At 38.8% G+C, this 22,788-nt stretch overlaps 3 protein-coding genes across 4 annotated transcripts; 2 read left to right on the top strand and 1 right to left on the bottom strand.

Annotated features, from left to right (window-relative positions):
* Positions 1-3,707: 3,707 nt before the first annotated feature.
* Positions 3,708-6,281, bottom strand: LOC106095722 (uncharacterized). The gene is made up of 2 exons (XM_059362485.1): positions 5,950-6,281; positions 3,708-4,566 (listed from the first exon to the last, which is right to left on the bottom strand). Exons 1-2 carry the CDS (start codon positions 6,149-6,151, stop codon positions 3,755-3,757), a joined length of 1,014 nt encoding a protein of 337 aa, XP_059218468.1. The 5' UTR covers positions 6,152-6,281; the 3' UTR covers positions 3,708-3,754.
* Positions 6,282-7,945: 1,664 nt separating this feature from the next.
* LOC106095711 (pyruvate dehydrogenase E1 component subunit beta, mitochondrial) lies at positions 7,946-21,558 on the top strand. 2 transcript variants are annotated; one of them, XM_013263007.2, is made up of 5 exons: positions 7,946-8,367; positions 8,911-9,072; positions 14,839-15,250; positions 15,322-15,441; positions 19,317-21,558. In XM_013263007.2, exons 1-5 carry the CDS (start codon positions 8,176-8,178, stop codon positions 19,502-19,504), a joined length of 1,074 nt encoding a protein of 357 aa, XP_013118461.1. In that variant the 5' UTR covers positions 7,946-8,175; the 3' UTR covers positions 19,505-21,558. The 2 variants fall into 2 exon arrangements, with proteins under 2 accessions (XP_013118461.1, XP_013118462.2); XM_013263008.2 differs by lacking the exons at positions 14,839-15,250; positions 15,322-15,441; positions 19,317-21,558 and adding an exon at positions 14,023-14,740.
* On the top strand, positions 20,482-21,408 carry LOC106095712 (uncharacterized). Its single transcript, XM_013263009.2, has one exon. It carries the CDS (start codon positions 20,482-20,484, stop codon positions 21,406-21,408), a length of 927 nt encoding a protein of 308 aa, XP_013118463.1.
* Positions 21,559-22,788: the final 1,230 nt, after the last annotated feature.

Raw genomic sequence — 22,788 nt, 5'->3', positions numbered from 1 at the left:
GGGATTTCAGACATGGTGTCAAAGAGAAAGATGCTCAGTATGCTTTGACATTTCATCATGAATAGACTTACTAACGAGCAACGCTTGCAAATCATTGAATTTTATTACCAAAATCAGTGTTCGGTTCGAAATGTGTTCATTCACCGTAACGTTGCGTCCAACAGCATCTTTGAAAAAATACGGTCCAATGATTCCACCAGCGTACAAACCACACCAAACAGTGCATTTTTCGGGATGCATGGGCAGTTCTTGAACGGCTTCTGGTTGCTCTTCACTCCAAATGCGGCAATTTTGCTTATTTACGTAGCCATTCAACCAGAAATGAGCCTCATCGCTGAACAAAATTTGTCAAAATTTGAACACATTTCGAACCGAACACTGATTTTGGTAATAAAATTCAATGATTTGCAAGCGTTGCTCGTTAGTAAGTCTATTCATGATGAAATGTCAAAGCATACTGAGCATCTTTCTCTTTGACACCATGTCTGAAATCCCACGTGATCTGTCAAATACTAATGCATGAAAATCCTAACCTCAAAAAAATCACCCTTTAGGTAGTGATCCTCGTCAAGCTCCTGCAAGTGAGCAAACTCGTTCCGGTCCAAAGGACCAATCGACGTCACATTATATGTTTATATGAAGATTGTTGTTGTACACTGTGCGGGCAGACCATGCCGATGAAGGAATCCATTGGATCGATCCGGTACGTACAACCGATCGCCATGGGATAGATGGGGACTGGCAGGTGGCGCTGCAGGCTCGGACTGAGTTCAAGACATTTAGGTGGAGGCTACCATCCTTGCTGGGACCCTAGTCATCATGGGGTGGCTGACAAGTTCACCAAAAAATGGACCGCTAATCAATTTTGGATATGTTACAGAATCAGTGAACTACCCTCTGTGTTAGCGCTTTGGTAGGATAGACGTTTTCTCATGAAAAGCAGCGAGGAAAGTTGGAGAACCGTAACAAGTATTTTTGTTGTGGATATAAACACATCTGTATGTGGAGGTGGCGATTTTCTTTTCTAGCTCTATTTGTGTTCCGGTCCATAGGACCGATCGTTGCGGGAACGTTGGTTATTTTTAGGTGCCAATAACTCGTCTTATATCAAGTATCATAGGCACTCAATTTTTTAAAAAAGATCCGGTACCGGCCGGACTCTCACTGAGACTCTCCATTTTATACTGCTGATTGTCTGCGATTGCTGTTGCAGCTACTACCATACCATATATGGATATGGAGCTTCCCACTATCCGCGCCCGGTAACTCTCAGCTGAGCTTTTCGTAATGACGATGAACACCACACAAATCAGAACTGTGAGTTCCAGCCCGAGTTGCTCATTGTCATCCCGTGCCGGAGATGTCGAAGAGAAACTCAGGTCAAAAAAGAAGTAAAAGCGTGCTAAGTTCGGTCGGGCCGAATTTTGAGAACCCACCACAATGGATTCTGCTAAAAATTTATACAAAATAAATTAAGTTGAAGGGCATAATTTTATTCAACATAACAAACTTCTTTCAAACCAGCAAAAAATTAAAACTTCTAGGAACCGAACAAGGATAATCGAGGAACCGGTTTACATGGGAGCTATATCAGGTTATAGACTGATTGTGGCGTACTTAACACAGTTGCAGGAAGTCATAACAAAACACTTCATGCAAAATTTCAGTCAAATTGTGAGATCGGTTAATATGGAGGTTATATCAGGTTAATGACCGATTTGTATCGTATTTGGCACAGTTTTTAAAGGTCATAAAAGAACACCACGTGCCAAATCGGACACAAAATAGCGGCTTTCAGGGGCTCAAGAAGTAAAATCGCGAGATCGGTTTATTTGGGAGCTATATCAGGTTATAAACCGATTCGGACCATACTTGGCACAGTTATTGAAAGTCATAACATAACATTACATGCAAAATTTCAGCCAAATAGGCCAAAAATTGCTGCTTCCAGGGGTTCAAGGAGTTAAATCGTGAGATCGGTTTATATGGGGGTTATATCAGATGAAGACTGATTTGGACAGTACTGGCACAGTTATTAAAAGTCATAAAAGAGCTCCACGAGCAAGATTTCAGCCAAATCGGACAAAAATTGCGGCTTCAAGGGGCTCAAGAAGCCAAATCGCGAGATTGGTTTATATGGGAGCTATACCAGGTTAAAGGCCGATTTGGACCGTATTTGGTACAGTTTTTAAAAGTCGTAAAAGAACACCACTTGCTAAATTTCAGCCAGTACGGAAAAAAGTGCTGCCCCAGCGGCTCAAGAGTCAAATCGCGAGATGGGTTTATATGGGAGCTATATCCGGTTACAGAGCGATTCAGACCCTACTGGACACAGTCATTGAAAGTCATAAGAGAACACTATGTGCAAAATTTAAGCCTATTCGGATGAAAATTGAGGCTTCCCAGGGCTTAAGCAGTCAAATCGGGAGATCGGTTTATATGGGGGCTATATCTTCATCTGAACCCATTTGCAATCCCCAAAGACCTACATCGATACTAATTATATGTGCAAAATTTCAAGCGGCTAGCTTTACGCGTTCGACCTCTATCGTGATTGCGACAGACGTACGGAAGGACATGGTAAGATCGATTCAGCACGTCGAGAGATTCTAGGAAATATATACTTGATGGGGTCTTAGATGAATATTTCAAGGTGTTACAAACGGAATGACTAGATTAGTACAACCCCATCCTATTGTGGCACGTATAAAAATACCTGCACGCGTCATAAGTAATATAGTGACTACTATATGGGAGGGGAGCTGGGCACAGGAATACTGAGACGTAAGTCGTCAGTACCGCTCATATCGTGCATCATCGATTTCTAATACTTAAATCAATGTCTAATGTACTATTACACAACGTGTGTTCCATTAGCCGAACTCATCTCCTGCACACCTTTCCCAATATCTGAAACCTAATTTCGAAATGTCTTTCTCCGCTTGGACGGAGTTTCTGTATTTTCCTTTTGCGTTTACCACAATGTTTACCTTCAAAATGCTTACTAATAGAGGAGCTCCTTCATTCATTTGCAAACATTTTCACTGGAAGTCATTCGCGTACTTTATTTTCCTCCATAAGAGAGCGGGAGAGTGCTTGAGAGCGAGCAACATTTGGAGAGTTTGGTAATTGAAAACTTGCAAATTTCGACTGGAGGTTTTTTCCCAGCAGTAATTTACAGAATCTAACAGATGTTTTATAAACATCTGTTCAAATGTTCAGTTCAAATAAATAGAAACAAAGAGTAAAGGCTGTTGTTAGACTCCTGGAAAATTACGCGAATAGACCTATTCTGACAACATGTCCTAGCCAACGCAATTGCTGTAGTTTGATAAGTAAACTAGGTTGTCCAAACACCGCTATCTCCATCAACTCAAACTGATTAATTTTACGACCAATTTTTCTCTCAAACACTCCTCGTTTGTTTTCCACACTTCTGAAGGACACAAAAGCATTTACGCTTTAATAGGTTGCTTTAGTGGTTTGAAGAGTATTCGTGTCTTGTGGTTTGGCTACTGACTATTTGAAAGTCAGTAGACAGTTTTTGGCACATACTGTTAAGTCTTCCTCCTTGTTCACTGGGCTACATGGGCTAATGTCTTCGTTTTTAAATAACATCCCATCGGATGCTATAAATCGTGTGCTTCGCTGACATAGTATCAGAGGTACGGCCGCTAAATGTCAATTTTTCATGGATAACCTTAAGCTTGTTTCTTAGAAAATAGAAAGTTTTATTTATCAACTTAATTTTAATTCATTTAATCACAATCACATCCTCCTCTATGGAATGATCATCGCGTGTTGCAGTATTTTCTGTGCTATAAAAGCTAAGGCTGGACTTAACGACCTTTTTAAAATATATTTGACGCTCTCTTAATTTTTGTGGATGTGGCAGGTGAAAACAAAGTTCATCCCTCAAGAACGCATAGCATTTTGGAAACTTATCTGCTAAGCATTGTGCCAAATCCATTTGGTCCTTTGAGTATTTGCTAATTGTGCTGCATATCATCTCTGCAAATTTGCGCGCTTCTGTTTGCTTAGTTTTGGATACACAAATAACGGATTTGGAAAATGCAGATACTTTGGCTTTATAAGTATGCAATTCGCCTTCAGTTTTTTTTAATTTCTTTTTGAGTTCAACTATTTGCTGGGCGTATAATTCTGCCTCGATATTTAGCTCCTTATTCATAGTTTTTTCTTTTTCAATAAGACCCAACAGCTTAGTGGTGGTCTCATCACTTTTATGGCAGTCACAGTGACAGTTAAGGAATTTTGTTTTTTTCTTCTCATAAGTTTTTAAAGACGTTTTCGATTTGCTGGATAAATGGGCCAACTCGGGCGTAATGTTATCACTTTCTACCAATGGTTCATTAACAACACGAACTTGATCGGATGGCTCATCTTCACATAGAAACTCTGTTTGGTCCATATCTTCTGTAATACATTCGGATTTGATTTCTATTTCAAGGTGGGGGGAACAAGATGTGGAATTACTAAGTTCCGGGCCTTGTTGCGAGTTTTCCATGTTTTGGTCATTGAGTTCATTATTGTTTGCCAGAGGAATAACTAGAAAAAGAAAGAATTTGAATTTTTACTCACATTTTTGTGCAAAAATTATGAAGGAATTTATTATTAAAAAAAGTAAATCATTTATTAATTCATGTTTTCCAATTCCTGCATAATCCCGCGAAATGATAAAACCTTTGTGCATAACAATTGGACCTCGGTGAATAATGTAGGACAAGAATATTAATTTTATAATACCGGTCTTCTTCTTATTCAATTTGTTGTTGTTGTTATTGTAGTAGCAGTGTGTGGTTCACTGAGGAGGCAACCCTTGCCGATGACGGAATTCATTGGGTCAATCCGGTACATACAACCGGCTGCCATGGGATTGTATTCAATTTGTATCATTATTATATCAAAGTTGTTGAACTTATTTACAAACGGTGTAGCAATGGGTCAAGCAATCCGTAGTCGTTTTGGCGAGGGATGTTAACTTATTCAAGGGCTATGTGTGGGTGGGCGGTTGGTCGCCAAGAATGAGGGATGCTTACCTGCAAGGAGATTTGAATGGTTGCTAGGATAAAATCCCAGTAAGATTTTTGTATCTTGATGGAGGTGGTCCATTCTAGAACAGAGAAGAGAGGAGTATTATGCGCCTAAGACTCTGAGCTCCTGTCTTCGAATACTGGCGATAAATTCAGAAAAAATGTTCAGTCGTGGTTACCCTCTCCTAATGCTGGTGACATTTGTGAGGTACAATGCCATGTAAAAACTTCTTTCGAAGGATATGACGGACTGCAGCAAGAGGAGGTCCCTTATCATAAAGATCAAACTTGAATCGGACAGCACTCGTTGATATGTGAGAAGTTTGCCCCTGTTCTTTAATGGAATGTTTATGGGCAAAATTGCCTTTGCCCTGAACACACACGGAATACACACACCGACAGCACAAGAACGGGATAGCTGTGGGCACCACACAGGCAGGAACATTGTCGTCTGATCTATGTGCTGTCCATTGCTCTCACGAGAAGCGTCCACAGGTTGCGGATAGTGGAATGCTCCCTATGGAGTAGCTCCAACGGCAGTCGCGAACAATCAGCGATATCAAACGGAGAGTCTCAGTGAGAGACCGGGCGGCAACGGCTCTTGCACAAATACTGAGTTTCAATGATGTTCGATATGACAAGGCGGGTAATTGGCACCTTAAATAACCAATGGCCACCCTGCTCCTGCGACAATCTGTCCTTTGGACCGGACCGAGCTTGCGCACCGACAGGAGATTGACGAGGATCGCCACCTTCACATGCAAATGTGGCTACAACAACAACCATTTCCGTAGCACCGAAAGATGTTAACCTGCTTATCATACCAGAGAAGTTGTAACAACATTTTGTTCCTGTGGTGAGAGTGGTTTTAATGCACTTTAATGCAAATGTTGCTTACCTGGTGGTATAGAATGTCTTATTAAATGTTTTGCTCCTAAGAACCTTGGATCAAAGTGTCTTTCACAAAGTTTGCTGGAGGGCGCTATCCGATCAAAATCTACATTGAGAATTTTGCACCATTTCATTCTTTCTTCAGGATCTTTAGGAAATGCATAAAGCCGTTTCCAAACACTGCAATTTAAATAACATTTAAGAACCATACTTATACTGTAATGCTAAATAACATATAAATGTAGATTTTATTTATATTGGATGTATAAATGACGATTTTTAAAACAATTCACAAAATTTTATATTTTTTTATGTTGAACAAGAATACCGTATGTATGTGTGTGAGTAGCACAACTTTGGTGTTGCCACAGTTACATTTTTGTAGTGACATACCAAAACCCTAGCTGTGATGAATTTTTTCAATTTCAGAGTTGTATTCAAATCCCATTGTTTCTTCAAATGATTTGTTTGGATTTTAATTGGTTTTTACATTGTGTTCCTTTTTCACATTTTGTTTCTTTGTCACATTTTTCTTCTTTTAATGATAAAATGTTTTTAAAAAGGTGGTCTCACGCAAATAGCTGCGGTATTAAGATGACAGATTTTTGTTTGCATTCTCTTTGTTGTTATCTTCTTTCGCGCATGTTCTCTGCTCATGTACGAACACACGCATTTGTGTGCGTGTCTTTGCGTATTCAATACAAAGGCAGTGTTGCATTAGAAAATATATGGGAAACACGAGATTTTCGAAATCTTGTCTCAAATCTAAATTTTCTCCATTGTTTAACCTTCTTTAATGAACGCTGCTTTGCATGGCGAAACAATTAAAGGTTGTCTCATTTGTACAACAACCACAAATTATAGGGTGCAATCCGCAATCTTGCCATCAAACTGATCGACGTTTTGCCAACACACACAATGAAATTTGTGTGCGTATGTGTACATGAGCTGAGAATATGCGAGAAGAAGATAACAACAAAAGAAATGCAAACAAAAAACTAACATCCTAATACCGTCAAATCTGGCCAGCTGTTTGCATGAGACCACCTTTTTAAATCTGCCTTGCCTGCTTTATTGGAATTAAGAAGGTAGTCACTGACCTAATAACAACGAAATCAACGAAACAACCCTGTAGGGATGTTGACACAAATTCCCACTAGGCTGTCAAATTTCTATACACTGCCTAATTGACATTCTAGTTTTTATTTGCATTATCATGTGTAGCAACCACAAGATCAAAATATTTATGATTATAATCGTATAAATTATAAATTTAAACATATAAAGTGTAAAAAATAAACGAAATGTGAAAAAACTTAAAAATTTAAACTATATCACATGATAGTGGGACTTGGATACAACTCTGGAATTGGCTATACCAGCTCATTACCAACAAAAGTTAATTGTTTTTTTACATGCTCTCTGTGTTAAATTTATTTCGGCGCCGTTTTTCGCCAATAACAACATATATTTTTCATTAAACAAAAAAAGATATTTTCATTGTCATGTCATATAAGCTGAGTATTCAGTACAGTTTTTCCGATCGGAATGCTGTCAAACTCCATATAAAAAACATCGGCGAAAAGTTGGCTGAAAATCGACGGAAAATTAGTACTCTATTTATAGTGAGGAAAATGGCAAAAAAACTATTTCAGTGGCAACACTTGAAACTTTTGCCGGCATCTTTTTTGTTTGTTTTATTGGTTTCAATGGTTCGTTTTTCTTTATTTTTATGAGAAAAAATATATAAAATGGAGAAAACAATAAGTGCAGATAAAGAAACGTGTTTTGGTATGGAATTAAAAACATTTGATTGCTGTCAAATTTTGCTTGCGAAACAATTACAAATTTCAGCTGCTATTCCGAAAGCACAATAGAATACCGACCCATAGAGTCATTCCCTGATTTCCTCTCTCAAAATCCCTCATCTTTTTGTTTCTTATTATGTGGCAATATTGGCCTGTAATAGACAAATTAAACGAGTGGCAACTTTAAGCACATTCATTGACATTTCTTGGCGAACGGTGAATGGTAGACGATACGACGGATACGGTGAAAATTTGCGAAAAAGTAAAAGTGTTGGAGGCGAAATCGAAATTTTAAATTCGATAATTCCAAAAGAAAATTATACAACCCATCGCTGCGATTAATAAAACAATAAACGAAACCACAAGCAACTTAATTTGATTGAAGTTTGCAGAGCAACAACGAACCACAAGTGACAAAATAAAAAATGTTGAAGCCCATGAAAATGATTTTTTCGAGCGTAGCTCGCCGTGGTTTTGCCACCACAAATCGAGCGCTGGCCGCACAACAAATGACCGTCCGAGATGCCCTTAACAGTGCCTTGGACGATGAAATGGCACGTGATGAACGTGTTTTCATCTTGGGTGAAGAGGTGGCCCAATACGATGGTGCCTACAAGGTGATTATCTCCTAAAAGTTCTCCATCAAAATTTCTCTGTTCATTGATTACGTAAAGACTTGCGGGTTAGGAATATTTTGTATAGGCACAAGCCAACAAACATATGTCATGTCAATGATAAATGCATTCGTATGGTTTTATTCTTGAGTTGTTGTTATTGTTTCGCGAAAAGTTAATTGGAGCTGTCAGCGAGTGTCTGTTGGTCTGTCCATCAGCCTGGATGTCTGAATGACAGTAATGACTAGCTCAATAGTTATCACATCATAATTCCATAACCAAAATACCTATGTGATAATAGATTAAAATCACTGCCATCTGTTTATTTTCAAAAGGAGCGAGGAGGGGAACACTTGGCAAATGATGATTTTTTAAGGTCATTCAGTTATACGACTATAGCGTGGTGGTGTGCTAAACAAATAGCAAAAATAGGTTGTGTGATTGTGACGTCACTGTTTAATCAGTACATTGTTGTTCTTCCTTTTTGGCGTTGTTTTGCGGGTGAATAAAAATAGTTGATGTACCTGTTCTTTGTATTCGTTACAGATTTCCCGTGGCTTGTGGAAGAAATATGGGGACAAACGTGTCATCGACACTCCCATTACAGAAATGGGTTTCGCCGGTATTGCTGTCGGAGCTGCTATGGCCGGTCTCCGTCCTGTGTGTGAATTTATGACATTCAATTTCTCTATGCAGGCCATTGATCATGTAAGTTAACATTGATATATTATTAACATTTTTATTAAATTGCTACATTCTACCATACAAATAACGTAAGGACGGGACATTTAAATATACACATAAAGATTTAAACAAAATGCTATTTAATTTTTAATTAGAGCTGCGTGTGCCACTAAACGAAAGAATTTAAATTTTTCTTTTCAAAACTTGCATTATTAATCACTAATTTGTATCAGGAGGCCACCGTAGCGCAGAGGTTAACATTGGCGCCTATGATGCTGAGCGCCTGGGTTTGAATCCTTGCAAGAACATCAGAAAATTTTTTAGCAGTGGTTATCCTCTACTACAACTGCCGACATGGGATACTACTCCAAGTAAAAACTGTGAACCATACTCATACGGTTTCAGACCCCAAAGAGCTCAATATCTTTGGGCCTTCTCAGTACACTCTTGAATGCAACACTTTCAGTTCAGTTTCCCGTCCAAGATCACTCCTAACTATTTGACCTTGTCGGAAATCGAAAACGTTCTGTTGAGGGGCCTCAAATTGGCTCACCTTCGTCTTCCTGGCGAACAGGCAGATTACGGTTTTCTCAGAATTCAGACCCCTATGTCTAGCCCAGTCAAATGCCATCTCAAAGACCCTTTCGGACTTTCTGGATAGCTGATTAAGGTCCCTACCCCTTCGAAGTATTTTAACATCGTCTGTGTAGCGAAGGGTTCAAATCCCCCTCAGTGCGACTTGTTGCGTGCTTTGTGCCGCATTCCCGCTTATCTTTTTGCCATGGAATCCACAATTTGTCCATCTATTCCTTAGCATATGGTTTATCAAGAGTCTAAGGACCCGGTGCTTAAGAATTGGATTACTGTATCGGTCCTTACATTGTTAAAAGATCCACCGATGTCAATGCATATTGCCAATCGAAAGATTATTCTTTGTGCACAACCTCGTGCAGGGCGGCTCTCAGCGATCTCCCCTTCACATAGGCGTGTTGCTTTATTATGGTTTCCGCAATACGCCATGGCTTTGAATAAAATAACCGTAATGTTTGACAGTTAAACCACCTGGCGCATTTCTTCGAATCAGTTTTTGCTTGGTCGCCAAATGTGGTTCATCTACCTCTTCTCTCAGGGTTTAGACTTGAAAGTAGACCAGGTTAGGTAGACTTGAAAGTAGACCAGGTTAGGTTCGGCTTCCACGTATCTAAAGACACTGCCTTAATTAGAGATTGACACCAGCATGCTAGATGTATGTCCCGTTGTACCTAGAGATTACACGTCATCTGGCCATCCTCGAGTCAAACCTACTCAACTTACAACCCGATCACTCTAGACCAACTCCATCTATCTGCAGGTTCAAAACAGAACCAAAACAAGAACTAACGACGATTACAAAAACAAGAATTACACTTTCCATGTGATACAGAAACAAGTCAAAGCGCGCTAAGTACGGCCGGGGTGAATTTCCACCATGGATCGCATTTGAAACGTTCTTTGAATGACTTTTTCAAATATATAGGATATACATCTACAGATACAGATAACCCGCATTTGTCATGACCAGTGTTGCCTTTTTTGGTAGTTTCCTACCAAAATTGGTAGGTTTTTATTTTCTTGGTAGGTTGATAGGCTGACTTCAATTTTTTGTAGGTTTTTCCGTCATATAAATACCAAGTTAATTAATGAAAAAATCCTCAATGATTACTCAAAATTCGTTTCTGTGTAATCGTTAAGTGTGCAGAACAAAACCGAGGATGGGGGCCAAATACTGCCTCACTGCTTCAACTTGTAACTGGTACGAATGTTAAGGGATTCCTTCCAAACTTCGTAAATTCTGTGTAGGAAATACGGTTTTTGTGCGTTGAAAGCCTTCAATCGGAAATCGGGGCTATATGGCAGCTACATACATATATGGTCAAATCTAGTCCGTACTTAGATGTTGAGGTGTCCATGCAACTAATTGTAACAGCGAATATAGGAAGTAAAGCGAATCCTTGGGCTAAAACATTTAAATCGGGACATCGCTTTATTCAAACTCGAGTTTTTGAACTCAAGATTTCTTATCGGGAGATCGGTATAAAGGGTGCTATATCAAAATATAGGTCATCTTTGAACGAATAGAGTAACTCTTAGGTGCTGGGTATAAAAACATATGCCATATTTTTGGTTGTAAAACATTTGGTAGGCTCTGTTGCGTTTGGTAGGATTTTTCCTAAATTTTGGTAGAAAATAATTTTCTTGAGTGGCAACACTGGTCTTAACTATTAGAAAGTCATAAAAAATACTACGTTAAAAATTTCAGCTATATAATAGCGCTCAAAAGGTCAAATCGAGCCATTGGTTTACATGGGAGCTATATCCAGTTATAAACCTATTTGTGCTATACTTGCCACCCCTGGCCGGCACTGACTCTTTTAAATACTATGTGATTATCAGGGACGTATGCATGGGGTGTATATAGGGTCTGGACTAAAACGATGGGCTAAAATAGGCTAAGTGAGAAAATAGAGTAACACTCTCACCAATGTATCACATAACTTAGTATGCCTTTGACAAACAAACGGACATTCGTCGTTCTTCCAATTATGGAAGAACGTCTGTTGTCAAATAACGTGATCTTGGCGGCCAACTCAAGAGGGTCATTTCGAGAGACCCAATCCCATGGCGGCCGGTTGTACGTACCGGATTAGCCCGAGAAGTCCTTCATCGGCAAGGCCTGTCGTCTCTGTGTACAACACACTGATACAACAACAACATTTCGGGAGATAAACTGTTAAACTTATTCAACCTTCAATATATATGTATGTATGTTTATTAGGGCGGGTTGATTTGTATGAATGAAAATATTGGGTTGCTCAAAAAGTAATTGCGGACTTTTTAATAAAGTCGGCGTTGACAAATTTTTTCAACGGCTTGTGACTCTGTAATTGCATTCTTTCTTCTTTCAGTTATCAGCTGTTACTTTTAGCTTGCTTTAGAAAAAAAGTGTAAAAAAAGTATATTTGATTAAAGTTTATCCTAAGTTTTATTGAAAATGCATTTACTTTCTTTTAGAAAATCCGCAATTACTTTTTGGGCAACCCAATAGTATAGCAAAAACATAATCTACATAAAATTCTCCTAAGAAACAAGGAATATAATCATGTCGGATTTAAAAAGGTGGTCTCACGCGATCAGCTGTTAACAACCGGCCAGTTTTGACGGTATTAGGATGACAGATTTTTGTTTGCATTCTCTTTGTTTTTCTTTCTCACATATTCTCTTCTCATGTACGCACACATATACATACACGCACAAAAATGTCTTTGTGTATGTTGGCAAAACGTCGATGAGCTTGATGATAATATGGCGGATTGCACCATTTGATTTGTGGTTGTACAAATGAGACCACCTTTAATTGTGTGGGATATAATCAAGCCTTATTCCACGTTTTCTCGACTTGTAAATAGCTATTATTTTCAGCATTTATGTTTTCGACACAGGCGGGCATATACATTTTCAAGTCGAGAGGGGCGGATTAGAATTTTATTTTAATTACATGGTTTTTTTTTAGAGAATTTTGAGTAGTTTACGTTTGTGCTATACGATTTAAAAGAAAAAAATCGACCCGCCCTAATGTCCATTGTTTCACGAGCTGTTTAGAATGTCGCTTCTTCTTGTTGAAATCACATGTCAACAAAGTTCAACTCAGCCTATTTGGGTAAAAAAAGCCGGTTATCATGGCTCGATAGCTTTCGCTGTTTCGGGTATTGTTTTCTGATGTTTTTCGGGATGCATCGGTAATTCTTGTACCGCATGCGGCCCCAGTTGCTTCTGTTTTGCTGGTTAATAATCCATTAAGTCAGAAATAAGCTTCATCTCTGAATACAAATTTCCATAAATAAGTGGATTACGACATTTCTCACAGAGGAAAAATTTTGATAACAAATGGCAGAGTATACTGAACACTTTTCACTTCCTCATATGAATTTTGGCCACAATTGTCAACCAGTGTTGTCAATCGGAAAAACTTAATTCATAAAAAATCACCCTTTATTTACAAAACTTAGAATAGTAATAGCTAGTTACAAATAATCATAGTGCTAAGATAAACCAACTTTGAGGGCCCACCAATAACTCGCCGTTCCCTCTAAGGCTCTTTGCACGTCATCTTGTTAAAAGCTCAGCTATTGCTTGTATATCTACTTCCTCTCAACATGTCAATCAAAACAGTTTTTAGGTCATTTGGAGACTTAGCTAGCGGAGTGATGAAGTATTCTAAGGAGAAAGATGTAAAAGTTGCCTACAAATTTGGAACAGAATTTTTTTTTCAAAGTCGAATATTGATTTGTGAGACCTTCACGATAGAACATAGAATTTTGTTTTCCTGGACTCTTTGACAAAATCACCTGCAAAACCTATACACCTACTTTATGTAGCAATTTTTATTCTTAAAATCTTTTTTATATCATTTTTGTATGTTATAACTTTTAACTCATATTATCTCAAAATTAATAATTATAATACAATTATAAATAAATAATGATTGGCTAAAAATCAAAACAAGAATCTCTGTCAAGACCGGGAAATACCAACAATAATTAGAAATTATATCGATAACAAAGCAAAGCTGTAATGATAAAAAATATCGATAACAAAGCAAAGCTATAATGATAAATAATATCGATAACAAAGCAAAGCTATAATTATACATTTAATCGATAACAACGCTAAGCTTCGTTTTCTAATATAGAGGATGTAAAAAAATAAATTCTAAACTGTAATGGGATAATATGGGTTAAATTTCTAGTCTAAGTAGAGTTGTTTTCATTAAAATGTCAAAAACAAAACACCACAGTTTAAAATCCTTTGCCATTTTAAACTGTTTTCCAAACATCTCTTAGAATACCCTGTCCCTTTTTTATGAAAACATTTAGAATAACTTTCACTTTGTCAAAAATTTTAAAATGACCCATATTATCCGATTATACAAAACAGGCTTCCCTTTTGTTGAAACCTCCTACAATGTCCTCGTCCTCCTCGATGATGGCAAAAATGATGCAGCGTCATATGCATACCCGAACTGGATTCAACTCAAGCAATCCATCCACCATACCCATTTATGCTGTTGTGCAACAAACACAATTAAATCGCTTACCCTTGGGTGACCTTATGCCAAAACTTCCTCAAATCGGTGATCCCTCCAAATCGAAGTGGTTGGAGGAAATTGGTGATCTCACCAATCAAACTAATGAAATTCAAGCACCCACCGATTCTTCGAAAACCGATAAAATGGAGGCGGCTCGCATGATTGTGATAAGAAGGCGCAAAATGAAGAAACACAAATTGAAGAAATTGCGCCGCAAGATGAAATTCGAATGGGCCAAGGTGAGACAACGCCGTGAAATGCGCAAAGAAAAGGCATTCCAAGCTAAGCTGATAGCTCAAATCAAAGATGCTGAGGCCTTCAATGCTGCCAAATATGTGGCCGATAAAATACAACAAGCCAAAGAGACGCCGCTGCCGCGTCACTGGAAGGGACGTCGTCTGCCTGCATTTATAATTAAAGAAAAACTAGGCTTGAAATGAGCTTTCTAAAATTTCTATTTCTACTTAATTTTTTTCGCAATACTTATAAGACTCAATGTTTACTTCAAAATAAAACAGTATCTGGCATTCGAATTCAATGAATTTATGCCAAACAAAAAAAGAAAAATGTTGGAATTTCCTGAGTTCTTGAGAGAGAGAGAAGGCTATGAGGGGCTATGTTTAGTTTCGTTTTTTTGTAGCATAAAAATTCATTTTTCTTCAAAGGTCATAAACTCAGCCGCTAAAACTTTCTACATGTCTGCCGGTGCCGTAAATGTGCCAATTGTGTTCCGTGGTCCCAATGGTGCTGCCGTCGGTGTGGGAGCCCAGCATTCACAATGTTTTGCTGCCTGGTATGCCCACTGTCCCGGCCTTAAAGTATTGTCTCCCTACGATTCGGAGGATGCAAGAGGTCTTCTAAAGGCCGCTATTCGTGATCCCGATCCAGTTGTATTTCTAGAAAATGAAGTTGTGTACGGTAATGCATATCCTGTAGATGCTAAAGTTTTAGATAAAGACTTCGTATTGCCCATTGGCAAGGCAAAAATACAAAAGGCTGGCAAACATGTGACACTCGTGTCGCATTCTCGTGCTGTTGAAACCTGTCTCGTAGCCGCTGCTGAATTAGCCAAAAAGGGTAGGTATTGGTTTTGTTGTTTGTTATATTGTTGAGAAATAATCAATTTGTTTTCCTATTTTCCACTAAAGGCATTGATGCTGAAGTTATAAACTTACGTTCCATCCGCCCATTGGATATGGATACAATCTTTAATTCCATCAAAAAGACTCATCATTTGGTGACAGTAGAACAGGGATGGCCACAAAGTGGTAAGTAATGAGATATAAATATAAAAATAATTTAAACGTATAGTTGAAGAAGAAAAAAAGCTAAGTAAGAAAAGTCTGGAGAAAAATTAAAAAAAAAGACCAAATTTCAGACTTGTCGAATCTTGGAAAACCACCAAAAATTTACAAAAGCCAGCTTAGTTTAAGGGTATATGTGTACTTTACGTACCTAGTTTCTGCCAAATCAGACAAAAATGGAAACTTATAGGGTCCGTAGAAAACTAGTCGGGAGATCGGTTTATATAAAAGCTACAAACATATATAACGTTTTGGAACGCTGGCACGGGATACTGTGAGCACCACATAGACTAGAACATTGCGGTCCGATCTCGTGTTCATTGCTTTCACAAGAAGCTTAGCTGCGAGCTACCGGGCGAGTCCACAGGTTGCGTAAAGTAGATGCAACGGCAGTCGCGAACAATCAGCGGTATCAAACGGAGGGTCTCAGTGAGCAACCGGACGGCACCGGCTCTTGTACAAATACAGGGTGTCTATGATGCTCGATATGACAAGGCGAGTAATTGGCACTTTAAATAACCAATGCCCACCCTGTTCCCGCGACGATCGGTCGTTTAGACCGGAACGAGGTTGTTCACCTACAAGAGTTTTACGAGGATCGCCACTTCCACATGAAAATGTGGCTACAACAATAACAAAACGTTTTTTACCAATTAGGACTATACTTATAATGGATGTTAGAAGTCTTACTATGGCTTATTATGAACACATCGTAAAAATTTCAGACAAATTGGACGTCATTTGCGGCTTCTAGGGGCTCAAGATGCCAAATCGGGAAATCGTTCATCGGCCATATACCTGCATGTGGAGGTAGCGATCCCCATCAACCTCCCATAGGGGAGTTATCTCGTTCCGGCTCATACAACCGATCGCCACCGCAACATGATGGCCATTGATTACTGAAAGGCGTCAATAACTCGTCCTGTTTTTAAGAGGCCGTTTAAGAAGCCGTCCGGCCTTTCACCGAGACTCTCCACTATATACCGCTGATTTTCCACGACTGCAGTTGCAGCTACTCTATATGGAGCATTCCACTAATGGCAACCTGTGGACGTGCCCTGTAACTGAACTTCTTGAGATCGATGAAAATCGGAACCCGTCTGTTGTTGATGTAGCCACATATTTGTAATTAGAGGTTGCGATCCTCGCTAAGCTCTCGGTACGTGGTTACTGTGACGTGGCCGGTAACGAAGGTTTAAGTTAGGTTATAGTGGCAGCCTTAAATCACAATCACTTAGATTAAATTTTTCATTGTACCACTACAGTAGCGACACATCAAAAGCTCAGATGAAAGTTGAACCCAAGACCCCTGCGCTGATCATCCGAGCTCACTACCAACTGCGAGCTCACTACCACCTGCGGGGTCGCCCATAAGAGAGGTGATGCTAGAAAAATGTAGAAAAGAAAAGTTAAATGGAGGAAAGCAGATAGAGGTCAGCTAATACATGCATTTACAGAACTCCAAATTGACTAGAGGACTGATTGTCTGCAGAAAATCCAGAAATAAAAAATGGTGTTCGCTTATTTTTGTGTGTTATCTCGCAATTGAGGGAATTCTGCCTCTCCCTATCTCCATCAGGAGATCGATCTATATGACAGCTATATCCAATTATGGTCCGATCTTTCAACAAAAAGGTTTAGAGGGGTACCAGAACTCGCTGTGCCAAATTTCATTGAAATCTGATGAAAAATATTCCATTTATAGGCTCATTACCCTATATCGGGATATCGGTCTATATGGCAGCTTCCAAATATATGGACCACATTTGGCGGGAATGGATAGGGGTCTACCAGAACACACTGTACCAAATTTCATCGAATTCGGGTAAAAAATGGATCTTTTATAGCCTCAATGTCATATATCGGGAGATCGGGGGTCGGTCTAAGGGCAGCTATATCCAAATATAGTCCGATCTGAACCACACTTCACAGGAATGGGTAAGGGTCCACACCATAACTCACAGTGTCAAATTTCATCGAAATCGGATGAAAAATTACCAATTTATTGCCTCAAGACTTTAAGTCTGGAGACCGGTCTATATAGCGGCTATATATAACAAAAATCCGATTTTATGAGATCAGAAGATCAGGTTTATATACAAAGAATACGAAATCATCAAAAAATTTTGGAAAATATTTTTATACCCAAGATATCTGCAAAATTATAAATGCCCAGCTTTTGGGTCTAAATGGGTAAATTCCCAGATATTTACCCAATTTACCGGGTAAAAACCTTTTGGGTATTTACCCATCTCTAAGCATGCCGCTTCGAAATCGGATGAAAATAGACCAATTTATTGTCTCAAGACTTTTAAGTCTGGAGATCGGTCTATATAGCGTCTATATATAACAAAAATCCGATTTTATGAGATCAGAAGACCAGGTTTATATACAAAGAATACGAAATCATCGAAAATTGTTTGGAAAATATTTTCATACCCAAGATATCTGCAAAATTATAAATGCCCAGCTTTTGGGTATAAATGGGTAAATACCCAGGTATTTACCCAATTTACTGGTTAAATACCTTTTGGGTATTTACCCATTGCCCATCTCTAAGCATGCCGCTTCTCCATTCTCTACTGATATAGAAGATTGCCAAAAGTTTAAGGAGCTCTAGTTTCCCATACAGCTCTAGTTTGCCATTACCTTACATACAGGTGCAAAGCCCAAACATTGAGTATGGCTTTCAGCTCATCTCTCGGGGCACCCCTTCATGCCCTCCTAGTAAACCCCTTTGAATAGCAATAAAATTAGCAAATGCTGTCAAAAACAACGTAATTTTTAAACTTTTCCCGCCATAGGACTTTCTACGTTTATGAACCCAACTCGTTCCAGAGCGCATTCAGTCCCCTTTTGAGTCTTTCTCGGACATTCCTTCTCCAACTTAGTCTCTGGTCAAGAATCATGCCCAGGTTCTTGGCCACCGAAAAAAAGCGGCAGCTCTACCACATCCATAACAGTTCCCCTGAAACACTAAGCTTCCGCCTTCGGATGAAAAGCACCAGCTTGGTTTTTCTGAGGTTTATGCTAAACCCATTGCCATTCGTCCGTCCAGAAAGCTTCCTTAACGCCCCGTATAAAAGGTCCGTAATAGTAGAGCGGAATCGTTTAACCTAGAGAAGTGCGCGTGAGTGAGTTTTCACTCGCTCACAAAAGAAAATGTTACACACGCACTACTTTTTGGGAGTCGCCGCTGATTGGCAGCTATTTTTATTTCACTCTAGCTGGGCGGGATACGCTCAACTCCATTTTGGTGGATTAATAAAGGATTGGTAGTCTCTTCCTCCTGTTGTTGTTGATGTAGCAGTGTGTTGTACACTGAGGCGGCAGCCCTTGTCGATGGAGGACTCCATCGGGTCAATCCGGTAGATACAACCTCCTGCTGGTGAATTGTGGTGAATGCTCATAACAGAATTTAAGCTTTAAAACCTACATTGAATAATTAAAACATTATTATGTGTAATAGGGTGGGTCATTTTTGTGGCGGTTTTCAAAAATTTTCATCTACGACAAATTTTAAAAATTTTTGTCCAAGAAACCATGGGTCTAGTATCAAAATCGAGCTTCCCGTATTTTAACGTTAAAATCGCATTTTTTTTAATATGGGACCAGAAACCGAAATTCGTCGTTAAAAGCACGATTTAGGTTTTAGACCTAGGGTTTCTTGAGCCAAATCATTCAATTTGTCGTAAATTACGATTTCGACATCCGACCTTGGTGAGTCCTTGGTGAGTCAGTTTTTTTTTTGTTTCTTACAAATTGACCCACTTTTATGTGAGTAGCAGCAAATATTTTGACTATAACGATTTAATTTTTTTCTTGTATTTTAATTGCAGGTGTGGGTTCGGAAATCTGTGCTCGTGTTATGGAGGATGAAACTTTCTTCCATTTAGATGCTCCCGTCTGGCGTGTCACCGGTGTCGATGTACCCATGCCATATGCCAAAACCTTAGAAACAAATGCACTGCCACAGCCCAAGGATGTCGTCGAAGCAGTCAACAAAGTTTTAGGGGGCAAAAAGTAAAACCCCAAACTACCTCCAACAAAACTTAAAAACCTTTCAATAGAAATACCAACGTTTTAATCTATCTACCTACTCTCAATTCTATAGAAAGAACATCACCATTAACAACAAAAAACACACACACACACACAAAAGTTAAACATTTAGTAAAATCTTTAGTAAAATCATGGACAAAACATTAACCAAACTACAGCGACTAGTAATTTATGAAAAAAGACCCTTTTATGAAAAACATTACCTCTAGCTACTATTTATACTCTAATTTTATTTATTTATGTAACCTCTTTTAAGTTTTGTCGCATGCCAAGTCACAGCAGGCAGCATTTTTTTCAACAACCCGTCAAAAGTTATGGTGTAACAGAATTGAGTTTATCTTTTTTTTTTGCTAGAAAAGATCTCCAACATGAATCTGAAATATGCTGCCTTTGTTAAACATCAAAGATACCCAGTGAGTTTTAATTTTATTTTGCTTATGTACATAAATACGAAGAACACAAGATTGGTTTATATCAAACAAAGTTTGTTTTGGTTTATTTAAATTTAAAAAAAAACCAATGTATTAAACAAAAAAAGGGGCTTTAATAAAACAAAGAAGGAGCAAAAACTTGATAATTAAAAGAAACTTTCGAAAAAAAATAAATGGCATTTAAGGAGAGTACAGAAATGTATGTATGTGAATTGTATTAAGCCCCCCTACCCTCTCCCTGCAACGAATATATTTATGTGTGCTATTGTATTTACCCTCTTCCCCACCCTCCCCCTAATCCAGGATGTTATGTGAACCGTGTCCATTGGATGGTTGGCAGTCAGGGGAAACCGAACTGTCTTATAACGGAACCTTTCTGATAACGGGCAATGTCAGATCGTAACAAAGCCTTACCATGGTAAGGGCAAGCTATGGTTGACCATTTTTCTAGGCCCTTTCTTAAACATAGACTGCAAAACTGCCCAGGCGGTTCGGCGGTCGTACGAACCAGATGAATCACAACAACAAACCTTTTAGTATAGAAAACTTACAAAACAACAACACCGCGGTTGCATTTAAAACTCAAACTTTTAAAGTTTTGAAAAACAAATACCGCAGAGCATGTTATCTGCTGGAAAAAATTGAAGAAAATAAAAAAGCCCATAGAGTTCAATTGCAAGACCATGCCGATGAACTAGAGTGCCATAGAGTTATTGAAGAATACCAGCAATATGTTAAAAACAAATTTCCCAATCATACTCCTTCTACATCTACAGTCGGCAATGAATCGGACCAAGCCAACAGTGAGGGCCTCCTATTGGCTTTAGTTAATGAAGATTTTAGCAAAAACCATGTAGTAACCTCTTTATGGCATGAAATTGAATGTAAACTTTCTGCCATGGTCATCGACTATATTCTCAAGAACTCCAACGGTTCCCAGTTACCCAGTTATAATTCATCGAAACTATATCGTGGTTGCCGTCTCATCAAATGCATGGATGAATTTTCCAAGAGTCTTATTATGGACTTTGTCAAAGCGATTAGCAATTCATGGGAAGGTTTGAATCTAAAACTTATACCAGCCCAAGATGTGCCTCGCAGACCCTGTGCCCGCATTTGGTTGCCACCTCTAACTGCTCTTAGCAACCACAAACTGTTGAAGTCTCTAAGGCTTCACAACCCCTCAGTTCCCATGCAAGATTGGTACATTATGCGTCGCGAGATTACCAAGAACAATAGCTTATGTTGCCTGGTATTGATCACTGAGGAAGGTGTGTCAGCTTTGAAAAATATCGGCTATAGACTAAGGTTTGGCATACGCAATGCTAAGGTTAAAATTATCCCAGCTAAAGTGAAATCCAGCAATAAGGAATCTGATGACAACGCCAGTAATCTATCGGATGATATCAATGGTCTTCAAATTACCACCTACTATTGAGTGGAGTTTTTGTTATTTTCATTTGTGCCGCGGAGTTGTGCCTCATAAAACTTGTAAAGGCAGCAATCTATCCAGATATATGCATTTTATATTTATGTATCTTTTAATTGCTAAAATACAATAAATAAAATTAGAACATTGTAATTTTAAGTTTTCTTTTTGTTTTTTTACTTAGGTATGGGGATATAGGGGCACGGCCAGGCTCTAAAGCCAAATACTGTGTTAGAATATAGGGAACCTACATCAGCTTTTGAATCGGCCATACATGGCAAGGATGTTGAAAATCAGAAGGGAAACTTCAGCCAATTTGGATAAAAAATATGGTATCCTGGTCCTTCAGTAATCAAAACCGAAGATAAGATTTTATGGGAGTTTGATAGATGGGTGAAAGCTCTGGAGCAGAAATTGCTGTTATCGAGTTTTAGGAATTATGGAGTGTTTTAGTTTTCTCGTTCCTTAGGCAGAGTTTTCGCAGCCTTTGTAAACTAGTTCAAGGCAGGGGATGCCACCCTGTTAGAAAGTCATAATTTATGTGGCAAGTCAGGCGGCATTGCAGGTTAGGGTCATATAAGATTAAAGCTTAACAAGTAAAAAGGCGTAAAGTTCGGCCGGGCCGAACTTTGGATGCCCACCACTTCGGGTATATATGTAAACCACCTTTCGTCAAAATATGGTGAAAAATGCATACCTTATGCCCCATAGCAGCTATATCGAAATATGTTCCGATTTGGACCAAATACTAATAAGTACAAGTCATTGTTCAATTGTGTATAACAAAATATTTTGGGCCTTTTAGTAGCTATGTCTAAAAATAAACCGATCCGAACCATACACGACCCGGATGTCGAGAAGCCTGACATAATTCGCTGTGTAAAATTTCAGTGATATCGGATTATAAATGCGCCTTTTATGGGGCCAAGACTTTGAATCGAGATATCGGTCTATATGGCAGCTATATCTAAATCTGGGCCGATTTAGGTCGAGTTTCAGATAAATATCCAAAAGCCTTACACAACTCACTGCCCCAAATTTCGGCGGCATCGGACAATAATGCACCTTTTATGGGCCCAAAACCTTAAATCGAGAGATAGGTCTATATGGCAGCTATATTCAAATCTGGACCGATCTGGGCCATATTGAAGAAAGATGTCGAAGGGCCTAACACAACTCAGTGTACCAAATTTTGGCGACATCGGACAATAAATGTGCTTTTTATGGGCCCAAAACCTTAATTCGGTATATTGTTCTATATGGCAGCTATATGCAAATCTTGAGCGATTTGGGCCAAATTACAGAAAGACATCAAGGGGCATAGCTTAACTCATTATTCCAAATTTCGGAGACATCGGACGAAAAATGCGCCTTTTATGGGCCCAAAAC

This window comes from Stomoxys calcitrans, chromosome 2 (genome assembly GCF_963082655.1).
Source record: "Stomoxys calcitrans chromosome 2, idStoCalc2.1, whole genome shotgun sequence".
NCBI classification, from domain to species: Eukaryota; Metazoa; Arthropoda; class Insecta; order Diptera; family Muscidae; genus Stomoxys; species Stomoxys calcitrans.
Note: the sequence above shows the minus strand (reverse complement) of the source record. Positions and strands in the feature narration are given on the sequence as shown.